This window comes from Rhinolophus hipposideros (genome assembly GCF_964194185.1).
Source record: "Rhinolophus hipposideros genome assembly, chromosome: 10".
Taxonomy (NCBI): domain Eukaryota; kingdom Metazoa; phylum Chordata; class Mammalia; order Chiroptera; family Rhinolophidae; genus Rhinolophus; species Rhinolophus hipposideros.
The window spans coordinates 12,331,802-12,344,130 of record NC_138056.1 but is presented as its reverse complement, the minus strand read 5'-3'; the positions used below and the strand labels follow the sequence as shown (position 1 = coordinate 12,344,130).

The window sequence follows — 12,329 nt, the reverse complement described above, 5'->3', positions numbered from 1 at the left end:
TGGAGTAACTTGAGAATGTTAGTAAAGGTAATCCAAACGCAGACATTGGTTTATCACCTGTGAGGATCTATCAAGTAAAACTGAGAGACTCCACCTTCTCAGGAGACTTCCCAGAGAGTATGGTCAAATGTGTTAATGAACCAGTTATAATCTGTAAAGTATGTTGTAAATGTTGGCTCTTGATATTTCGTACTACTGAAGATGGGAAAAGAATGAAGGCTACAACCCCAAAGATTTCTACATTAAAGCATGTTATTTGAGAATACTAAGTGTTACAGAGTGAGAAAGAACGTAGTCCTTATTCTTTTCTGGCTGAGGCACATTCTTAAATCCCGAATAATGGCAGCTGTCCCACAGTTAGATATGACACAATTTTAATAATAGTATTACTAGATGAAGAGAGTACCAGACTAAGGGACAAAAAAAAATTGGTTCTGGTATTTGCTGGGTGGCCAAAATTAAGTCATATTGACTTTTCTTCAACTATATTACTAGGCAGATGGATCATTCTGTATGCATTCCGTTGTCAAGGAAGAAAGCATAGTTGTGGAAAAAAATAATTGGATGGTTGATTTGCTTTTGTGTTCATGGAGCCTTGGCTTGGCCTGGCTCCAGTGAAAGTCTGCTTCTGGGAAAACAGATTATTGCAGGGGTGGGTGGGAATTCACTGGTATGTGATTAGCTCCTCAGTCAGGAGAGATACAGCTTCAAAGGGATGTAATTGGAATGATGCAAGGCTGCACATTTGAAGATGGCAGTCTTTTAGCCCAGGTGTGTTACCTAGAGGAGATCATCTTATTAGTGATGTTTCTTCTGAGATGTGGATTGGAAACTTTACAAATTAAGCTCAAAATATAGCAAAATTGCAGGCATCCATCCATGAATGGTTTTGTAAATAGCTTAGTTGGCTGCCTTTTTTTTTGGCAACCTTTCCTCTAAAGAAGAATTTTAAATTCCTCTGCCAGTCACAAGGGTTGTTTCCTATTTAAATCCTTGGACACCTAGACCATCTGTTTTAAATCTCTTTAAAATCACGAGAAACTTTGGTGCTATCAAAACAAGTCCCCATTAAATTACTGGATGATTTCTTCCCCGCAAAGGTCCTGATTTACTTGCTTCCACTCTTGGATTTGCTAAGTTGAAACTAATATGTCATGACTCCTAGCTCTTTTGTAGAGGTAAGTTCCTGTGAGTACATCGTGGATCGGGCCAGATCTTTGGTTACCTTTATGTGACTCAAGAAAAAGTATTTGCACAATCTTTACTTTCTACTTACTGGTACTGTCGGTTAACTGGCTTTTGGAGGTCACAGAGACGACATCAGACTGAGTTTTGGAGATGACCTTCCAAATTTGCTTGAGTATTAAACGTTTTCCTATTAATTTGGGCTACTATTTTGAAAGAGTTGAAATAATTGAATCACACACATGCACAATTATACATGAAAAGTATCAGTGATTCACCTATTTTTATCTATATGTACAAATTGTGGCTCATGATGGAGTCTTGAGCTACAGCGATTTTTATCTTGATTTATTTTAATCTATTTGGCATATGATCAAATCTTAAGTTTTGATGCAATTTCTTTGCCTCTTTTTGATCAATTTTCATGTATTTTTCTCTTATCTTCCCTTCCCTTCCTCTCTCTCTCTCTCTCCAACCATGTGTGTGCATACCTATATATACATATTTTTGCTTTCCTATTTGTACCAGCTTCTTTTAATCTTGATTTTTTTTTCTGTAATCACCTTTGAGAAAGAACTTACATGGTCTTTTCCTGTCTGTTTTTAATTAGTTAATGATACTTCAGATTTCTGGCTGTCATTTTTTTTTATAGTTTTATTTTATTTTATTTTTATATCCCTCACACCGTGAACCCCCCTCCCCCCATCCACCACCACCCCGACCTCACACCGAGCCATCACATTATACACATAAAATTATAGTTGGCATTCATTAATGTCCAGCCTCTGGTGTACAATGCCATGACCAGGCATCCACAGCATCCCTGAAGTGGTCTCCCAAACAGGACACATGTCCATCGGACACCCAACAAAATCCCCAAACACAATTGAATAAGTTCCCCAAAGTAATTCTCAAAAAACATTTTTAATGTAAAGATGAATTGGGTTTTAAAAATATCTATCTCTGTCTATATAAAAACACTCATTTGTTTGTGAGCTACTCTGTCCTCAGGGGTGGTGTTGGTGTTGGTGCTAAAGGGGATGGGATGGTAAAACCAAGACAGTTGCCTGGGGACTCAGCCCCCTCCCTCCCAAACCACTCCAAGAAAACATTAATTTTCATATTGACAGTGGACTAACAATTTCCATCCTATGAAGTGCTACAGTAGATCATTCAATCTCCCCTCATCTCTCAAGGAAAGCAAAGTGAGTTAGGGAGCCTCCCTGACAGGGATAATCCTTTCAAAACCCTTAATTAGAAGTGTATTCCATTGAAGATGCATGTGTTCTAGACCCAGGTATTCTGAGAAACACAGCACCGCTGACAACTCTTTAAAAATGACACAGGGGCAATCCCTAAACACATTGCGATCACTTTCTTGTTGTCCAGGATTTTATTGAAGAAATTATTTAGCTCCATAAGAGATTCAGTCACAAGAAACACACATTAGCTATAAAGTCAGCTTCTTGGATTAAAATCCAGCTCTAACTGTATAGCCTTATGCAAATTATATTCTGCTTTTCTCAGCCATAAAAACATGTCTAAACTTAGCCACATGTGAGGATTAAATGAGAAAAAATGTATAAAGTAGTAGCAAAATATCTGGTATATTGCATGTACTAAATAATTTATTATTATTATTTTGTATGGGTATCTGTGTATAGACTGTATATCTTTATATAAATAGTACATTGCATTAACTTAGCTTTATCTGAAGACCAATTTTTTTTAAAATTTATTTATTGGGGTGACAATTGTTAATGAAATTACATAATTTCAGGTGTACAATTCTGTATTACATCATCTATAAATCCCATTGTGTGTTCACCACCCAGAGTCAGTTCTCCTTCCATCTCCATATATTTGATCCCCCTTACCCTCATCTCCCTCCCCCGACCCCCGTTACCCTCTGGTAACCACTAAACTATTGTCTGTGTCTATGAGTTTTTGTTTCTCATTTGTTTGTCTTGTTCTTTTGTTGTTTTGGTTTATATACCACATATCAGTGAAATCATAGGGTTCTCTGCTTTTTCTGTCTGACTTATTTCGCTTAGCATTATACTCTCAAGATCCATCCATGTTGTCACAAATGTTCCTATATCATCTTTCCTTAACGCCGAATAGTATTCCATTGTGTATATATACCACAAATTCTTTATCCATTCATCTATCGAAGGACATTTTGGTTGTTTCCATGTCTTGGCCACCGTAAACAAAGCTGCAATGAACATTGGAGCACACGTGTCTTTATGTATAAATGATTTCAAATTCTTTGGGTAGATACCCAGGAGAGGGATTGCTGGGTCATATGGTAATTCTATTCGTAATTTTTTGAGGAACCTCCACACTACCTTCCATAGCGGCTGCACCAGTCTGCATTCCCACCAACAGTGTATGAGGGTTCCTTTTTCTCCACAGCCTCTCCAGCACTTGTTGCTATTTGTCTTGTTGATGATAGCCATTCTGACTGGGGTGAGGTGATACCTCATTGTGGTTTTTATTTGCATTTCTCTGATGATTAGTGATGTTGAGCATTTATTCATATGTCTATTTGCCATTTGTATGTCCTCTTTGGAGAAATGTCTCTTCAGGTCCTCTGCCCATTTTTCAATTGGGTTGTTTGTTTTTTTGTTGTTGAGTTTCATGAGTTCCTTGTAGATTTTGGATATTAGACCCTTATCGGAGGAACTGTTTGCAAAAATCTTCTCCCATTCAGTCAGTTGCCTCTTTATTTTGTCGATGGTTTCTTTTGCTATCCAGAAACTTTTAAGTTTCATATAGTCCCATTTGTTTATTTTAGCTTTTACTTCCATTGCTTTTGGAGTCAAATTTATAAAATGCTCTTTGGACCCAAGGTCCATAAGTTTAGTACCTATGTTTTCTTCTATGCAGTTTATTGTGTCAGGTCTTATGCTTAAGTCTTTGATCCATTTTGAATTAATTTTGGTACATGGTGACAGATAGCAGTCCAGTTTCATTCTTTTGCACGTGGCTATCCAATTCTCCCAGCACCATTTATTGAAGAGGCTGTCTTTCCTCCATTGTTGAAGACCAATATTTAGTGTTTATGTCATCAATGAAATTTTATGAGTGAGTCATTGAGTGTAAATTAAAGTGACACGATTTTTTCACTTTATCACTTGGTTAAATATGATCAAGTTTGATAACGTTTAGTGCAAGTAAGGCTGTGTGGAAATTATTCTTTACTATACTGTTGACTGGAATAAAATATGGTTCAGGATTTTTTAAGAGCAATGTTACAGAATCTACCAAATTTAAACATGCATATTTTTTGACTTGGTGAGGATATTTCTAAATATTTCTCCATCAGAAATATTCAAGCCAGTAAGTAAAGATGTCTGTAAAGTAATGTTCTTTGCATCATTATATATAAGGCAGAATACTCGAAATGACATAAGTAATATAAATACTAGAAATAACAAAACTGGGTTGGTTAAATGAATTATGCTGCAATCATAAAATGGAATAATATATAGCAATTAAAATGAAAAAATCATAACTACTAACAAATATAACCATTTATTAAATTATTATTAAATTAAAATTTCACGAATAAAACATTTAAGTAGAGTGAAATACATAAATGACTGTACACTTATAGTACACCTACGTAGAAATGCACATCTGACGAGCATGAACTAAACTGTTAATAGAGGGTAAAATGGAGGCTTATGGTTGGTAGTGGTCCTTTGACTTAAAAGTTTACATCACTCTCTCTAGCTCTATAAAATGTTTTTCAAGGGCCATGCTTTACTTTTACAATTTATAAAAATAATTTTTATTTAAGCTCTTTCACTTTTGGTTAAGAACTGCAGGTTGTTTTAGAAAATGGTTTTGCAAGATTTTTCTTTTAAAGACAATTCAAAAATGTGAGTCCTGTTGCATTGAGGAGTCATTAAGCTGATCCCTTGCTAGCCAATGGAGCATTAAAGAGAAGCATATGCAAACACACAATTCAAAGGCACATGATGTGGTTTAAAATAGTTTATGGTCTCATTCTCTTCATCCTGGGAAAAGAATTGGGGATGCTGATTCAATCCCTTTATATTTACGACATTATTTAATCCTTACAACAACCATTTGGGATAGGTAACATTACTTTCCCATTTTATAGAGAATGAAACTAAGGCACAGAGAGGTCGTTGGACATATTTTGTGTATTCAGAGTAAGTGTATTCAATCTTGTAGTGTGGCAAGTCAGGAATTTTATGTAGGTTTCTTTAAGATTATAGCTCTGACTTCCTATTCCCAATTAAACTTCAGTCTAGCTAAGCTCATCTACTTAAGGCACCTCATACTTGGGGTAGTAGGGTTGTATGTGCCTAAGTTTTATGAGATGCCAAAAATATGCCAAGTATTACAATATTTAATAAACATTTAAGTATAATTTAAATTAATATTTACCACATTTTAATGTTTGAGTTTAAATATTAACATTTAAACTATAATGCTAGAAACTTATGTTTAATATAACAACTTGGAAAAAGCAACTGAGATTTAGAGAGAATCTGTTTAATGACGTCCCTGGAAGGTCCATAATGAAATATAGGATTTTGTGATGTCAAAGTCTGTATATTTCAACTATGTATGCTATACTTTTTCTTTCTTCATGCCTCGTTCATGCTGTTATCCTACTTGTTCATTTTCTAAATTATAAATTTGTAAATTTTGAATTTTCTGAATTTTTATGTCAAGGCTTAGCTCATTTCCTCTTCTTTGAAATCTATAGATCGTTCCAATACATTTTCTTCTGTAAATTATATTGTACGTGCATTGTTTCAGGGGTGCTCATTCCATCTCCCTCTTTATGGATAGAGCACTTCCTGTATCTTGCACTATCAGACATGTTATTAAATGAGAAATATGGGCTGTCTAGGTAATAATTAGATAAATGATGAAATGTAATTCCTCACTTCTTACAAACAATCTTTTGAGTGATGGTATTTCACAGGAACACTGGAAAGACAAAGGAATTATTACAAAGAGGATCTGATAACAGTGACTGAACCCTGAACTCTAAGTCCAGAGAATGGTTGAGGTCATGGGTTTGGTGAAAGCACAACTAGGAGAAGAAATGCCAAAGATGAAAGACAGTAAATGGGATATTTGAGCCTGAATGCCAGAGGACTAGCAGCCAGGCTCTGACGATGGCACTCTCCCATATCTGGAGGCAGAGACTGGCACCAGTATTGCCTGAGCCCATGGTTCAATGCAGGTTTCTTTGGATGAATTTAATTTCATGGATTTAATTAAATTCCATTAGATGACTAGAGTGTACACAGCACAAAATTAGAAATTTGGTGGAAAGAGAATAAATTAGCTATCCTTAGGTATCCACATAAGGAGCTAAAACCAACATGAAATTTTAAAAAATTAGTTAAGGTAATTAAATTATTGCTGATATGCAGCCTATACAGGTATATGTAACAAATATCCAGGATGATGGTGGTGAAAGTGGCATTGGGGAGGAAGTGAGGCATGAAGAAGGAGTGGTAATGGATTTGTTGATATCAGATAGCGCGGGCAGAGGCAGGAGGAAGTCAGAAGCTTATAGAAATGGAAAATAATCATGATAAATATTTGAGTAGTGCTCTTCAAACATTCTCATGCCTGTTACTTCCTTTCATCCTCACGAAAGTGTTATGAGGGGGGAATAAAATCCTTGGAGAGGATGCAGAGTATAGTGGTTTGTAATCTGTGTTATGAGCTTGATCACTTACTTACCAAAAGGCTTTGAGCAAGTTGCACAATTTCTCTAAGCCTTATCCCTGTATCAGAAAATCAGGCTAATACTAGTTCCTATTTCATGTGGATTCTGTGGTGATTGAAAGAGAAATTCATTAAGCTCTTTGCACAGCACCCTCAAATAATAATTACTAGACACATGTTGATTTTAGTTGTTATTACATTGTTTTATTTTTGCAGGATTTGAAAGTTATATAGTCAGGAAGTAGCCTGACTGGGGCAGAGAGCTAGGTCTGCTCACTCTTGAACCCATGGCCTTTCCCACTCTACTAAACAGACTGAGGTGCATGCTCTGGCTGTAAGAGATGGACTTGACTGCAGAAGGAGGGAGGCCTACAAAAAGATGAGGTTGATTACTGTGGGGGAGGGTCTAGAATGGCAGACTGAGAAGCTGAATTGTGTACTAATAGTCAGAGAATTGTGATGAATTAATAAATTTTAAGAGACAAGGGGTATTATTACCTATTCCAGAGCACTATGTTTTAAAATATTTTAAATTATGAGATAGCTCAAAGAAAATCTTACTTGGAAGTGCAAACATTTACCGCAGATATGAACCGAGCTGCTGTGTCTAAAAGGAAAAGAATCCCTGGGCTGGCTCCTCTGAACCTCTATCGTTCCACTCATCTACCACAACTGTCTCATACTCTTCATGAGGAAACTGAGGCCCAGCATGGTGAGCAATGTGACAATGTAAACTAGGAGTTAGAGGGATAACCTGGAATAAAAGCTAATTATCCTAATTTCCATGAATGTGTTCCTTCTATTTCATTAGGACTGTTAAAGAATTTCTGAAGTTCTTGGGCTGGAGATGGGAGAGGTTGGGGTTAGTCCATAGAGTAGATTTGCAGAGAGTGCTTTCCAGCTGTGTACTTTGTTTAGTAAGAGGGATAAGAATAAGCATGGGTCTTTGGGTACTTTCGGGTGTACTTAGAGTCTTAGAGAACATATAGTTGACATCCCCCATAATATAGTCCCACCAAGTGACAGCCAGCCTCTGTTTAAGTATCCCTAGTGAAGAAATTTGCTATCGAAGCAGCTCTTTTACAGTATTATTGGGCTGCAGTAACAATTAGACTCGTATTTAGGTAGTTGAAGCCACTATTCATTTCTTCAGTGGTATAGTGTGATGGTTAAGAACTTGTGTTTCAAAAAGAGATTACATGGGTTCACAGTTGCCACTCATTTTATTTTATTATTTTATTTATTTTTATTTTTATTTTTTTGCCATTCATTTTAGATGAGATGCTTAATAACTCCAAGCCTCAGTTTCCTCATCCTCAAGATGGGATTTGTGATAGTACCTGTCTCATGTGATATGAAAAATAAATGCAATAATGTGTGTAACAGACCTAACACCTTGCTGGTACATAGTGAGTGCAAAAGAAATGAGTTGCTTTATAATTTTTATTGTTCTTTAGAATTCTTTGTTTCATCTGGAAGCATTCCTTCACAAGAAAACATGGAAGTAATGATTTACACTGATTCAGGTTCATGTGCAGGGATGATGTCAGCTAAGTTGAATATGGGTCTTCCTGGAGCAGAGAAAAAGGTTTAAGTTTTTATTTTCTTCTATCTACAGATCTGGAAAATGATTGGAATCTTCGAAGCTTAGTTAATGATTGTAACTTTTAGCTTCAGAATTGGATTTTATATACTTATATAAAAACATATATAATGTATATAATTAGAATGTGCTCTTTACTGTAGAATTGTCATTGACTTTGCCACCGAATTTTATCGCAGAATTGGTGAATGAAACTAGCTCAGGATGCATAAATCTATCTTACTGGCTTGTTATGAAAGTGAAATTATATCATGGAGCACGATATCGCATTTATATTGTGCACTTGTTGTTAGAGAAGGAATATAGCTTGTTAGTGGTATTGATTTTGAACGAGGAATAAATAGCTGGATTTGAATTTGGCTTCTGTGTTTACTGGTTGTGGGAACTTTATGTCATTTTGTTCACCCCTCTAAGCCTCAGTATCTAATCTCTAAAATGAAAAAAAAATGTCATAGGATATTCCACTGACATAGTAGGGACTCATTGGATATTAGCAACATGTAATAATAATCCAATTTGAGAAGAAAGAAATGTAAGTAGAAAGAGTATAGCTTTTAATAAGTGGAAAGTTTTTGAGATATAGCCTGTTTCTTGTGTAGTTTCTTCAACTAGCCCATTCTAGGTGCACAGTAAATATATGGAATAAATGAATGGAGATTTGAAATGTTCCCAGTTCTTGGTTCTTAGGTGTTTCCAGTGATCAGCATTCTTGCTTGAATTTCCCAAAAAGCAGAGACTGAGAGAAGGGCTTGTATGTATGTAGTTTCTTTTGGAAAGCAGAATGGAGGCAGTGAATGGGGAGAATAACAGGAAAGGAAAGAAAGTTAACCCAAGATTGTGTTAGGCTAGTTACAATTTATCCACTGGCTCCTATTTACTAATGATCAGGGTTTCCTTAAAGTTAAGTTAATTCTTTCATATTTCCAGGTGTGTTTATGTGCCAGAAAGATGAAGCAGGGTCTTGTAAGTGTCTCAAGCAGCCAAGTATCAGGACAGAAAGCAAGTGAGACACTGGTGAGGGAAAGTGTTGTTGGGGGCATCAGTGAGATCAAGTTATTGTCAGGTTATAACTGTTAGCAGCTGGTTGCTGTATCAGTGGCGGAGAAAAAGGTAGGTCAAGAGGGTGAGACTGGGTACAAAAAATGCCCAACACACTCAGTGATTACTAATTAAAAATAATACTCTTTGATAGATTTTTCAGCTCTGAGTGAAGTGCTTACATCAGCTCACAGAAAATGGAGAATCCAAACAATGTGACTGAATTCATTCTTTTGGGCATTACAAAGAACCCAGAGCTGCGGAAAATACTGTCTGCTGTGTTTCTAGTCATGTATGTGACCACAGTTTTGGGGAACATGCTCATTGTGATGACCATGATCGCAAGTCAGAGTCTGAGATCACCTATGTATTTTTTCCTCACTTCCTTGTCCCTCATGGATGTCTCCTACGCTTCTGTCATCGCCCCTAAGATGATTGTGGACTCCTTCTCTGAAAGCCTCACCATCTCCTTCGGTGGCTGTATGGCCCAGCTCTTTGCAGAGCATTTCTTTGGTGGTGTGGGGATCATTCTCGTCATTGTGATGGCCTATGACTGCTACGTGGCCATCTGTCAGCCCCTGCGGTACGTGACCATCATGAGCGCTTGCATGTGCTGCCTGCGGCTGGGAGGAGCCTGGCTCGGGGCATCCATGCACGCGACCATACAGCTTCTCTTCATGTACCATACCCTTCTGTGGCCTCAATGTCATTGATCACGTTACGTGTGATTTGTTTCCATTGTTGACACTGGCCTGCATGAACACCCACACCCTGGGCCTCTTAGTCATCCTTAACAGTGGGGTGATGTGTGCAGCCATCTTCCTTATCCTCATCGCCTCTTACCGTGATCATCCTCTGCTCTCTGAAGTCATGCAGCTCTGCAGGGTGGCGCAAAGCCCTCTTCACCTATGGCTGTCACCTCACAGTGGTCGTCTTGTTCTTCATGCCATGCATTTTCTTATACATGAGGCCCGTGGGCACTTAACCCATAGACAAGGCAATGGTCATGTCCTCTTCCATTGTCGCACTCATGCTAAATCCATTTAATCTATACCTTGAGGAATCCAGAGGTGAGAAGTGCTATGAGGAAACTGTGGGTGGGACAAAGGACACGGGGTGGTCACTAGTGTACACGCTAAGAACAAATCATTCCTACACGGACAGTGAGGTCTTACTCTCCCCATTCAGTCCCATCCATTGGGCACACAGCAACCAAAGGCAACTTTCAAACATGCAAATCAGGTTAAGATACCACAATCAAGTTACTGCCCACCTGTCTCGTGCATTTGTACTCCACATTGCTTTTCTCACAAGGCTCTGGTCACTTTTTCTAAATGTTTTGAATAATTTGTCTTTCCCAGTCCAGGGCTTTTATTCTTACTCTGCTCACTGCTGGAATTCTCTTTCCCAGAGATTTCGCTTAGCTGGCTCCTACTCATTTTCCCCCATTTTCAGATAACTCCCACCTCCTTAGACAAGTCTTTCCTGATGACTTTCTGTAGTCAGTCTCCTTAGTTATTCTCTAACTCTTCATCTGGTTATACCCTTAATATCAACAGTCACAAATTATACTTTAAAAAATTATTTATTTTATTTTCTCCATTTTCCCCACAAGACTGAAATCCCTGTAAGGGCAGGGATTGTGTTTATTTATTCAAGCTGTAGGTAGAGCCCTGCCTGTCACCGACTAGGTGCTTAATGAATATTCCTAATGACTATGTCTAAAACAGACCTGTTTTGATATTTGCAATTTCATAGATTGGCTAAGGAGTAGGGGAGGATAAATAAATATAAATACTTTAGGAGTTAGAATTTTCCCAGTTTTCGTGCTGCCAGATGTCCATTTTTGGAAGCGTTTGGAAGCAAGTACAATCTTATATTAGTTTAGTTTGCTATTTAATATGGAGGTCACCACTTTACCAAAATTATCCACTACCTTTTTTCATCCTTTTGTGAAGCAGAATAAGAATCTCTCATGCTGGAGTCAAGATACTTCAGAATGTAGTATCTGTATGTTGAAGTCATATATTCTTTATTAAGAAGAATGCAACTCTGTAGAACTATTTAATTTATTATATTTTCTTTCTTCTTTTTTTTACTATGAGTGAATGACTCTTATCGTTACATTCTAGATTTGAATTTCTAAATTCAAAAGATGTTTATTTTCTCCCAGATCTTGCTTTGGCTGTCACTAGAGGGACACTGATGGCTCTTCTCTTGGCACTTCTCCCAATCACCTGTGTGACCACTAACTGAATACTCACATATGGGAAAAACTGATACTTAAGATAGTACTAACCTTAGACCTTGGCAGGCAGGACCGCTGTTGTCTCTACTCTTTGAAGTATCTTCTGTGAAATTGTCGTAAGTTTTCCTCCAGTGTCTTCTGGGCAGGGCCCTCCAGCCCAGACCAGACTGCCTAGGCTCATCCCTGTTTTCTCCCTTCTGGGTGCTTTTCTTTGTTTCTTTGTTTCTTTGTTTCTTTTTTTGTTTCTTTCTTTGTTACTTTTCTTTCTTTGTTTCTTTTCTTTTTTTCTTTGTTTATTTCTTTCTTTGTTTCTTTCTTTGTTTCTTTCTTTGTTTCTTTCTTTGTTTCTTTGTTTCTTTGTTTCTTTGTTTGTTTGTTTGTTTCTTTCTTTCTTTCTTTCTTTCTTTCTTTCTTTCTTTCTTTCTTTCTTTCTTTCTTTCTTTCTTTCTTTCTTTCTTTCTTTCTTTCTTTCTTTCTTTCTTTCTTTCTTTCTTTCTTTCTTCTTTCTTTCTTTCTTTCTTTCTT

General features: G+C 37.1%; 1 protein-coding gene across 1 annotated transcript in view; it reads left to right on the top strand.

Annotated features, from left to right (window-relative positions):
* The window catches only part of LOC308503367 (uncharacterized protein), a gene marked incomplete at both ends in the record, with an annotated part of 30,276 nt that overhangs the window by 3,985 nt on the left and 13,962 nt on the right, over positions 1-12,329 (top strand). The window contains one exon of the mRNA XM_081062689.1: positions 9,805-10,235. Coding sequence (XP_080918815.1) covers positions 9,805-10,235 — 431 coding nt within the window. The remainder of the gene's footprint in view (positions 1-9,804; positions 10,236-12,329) is intronic.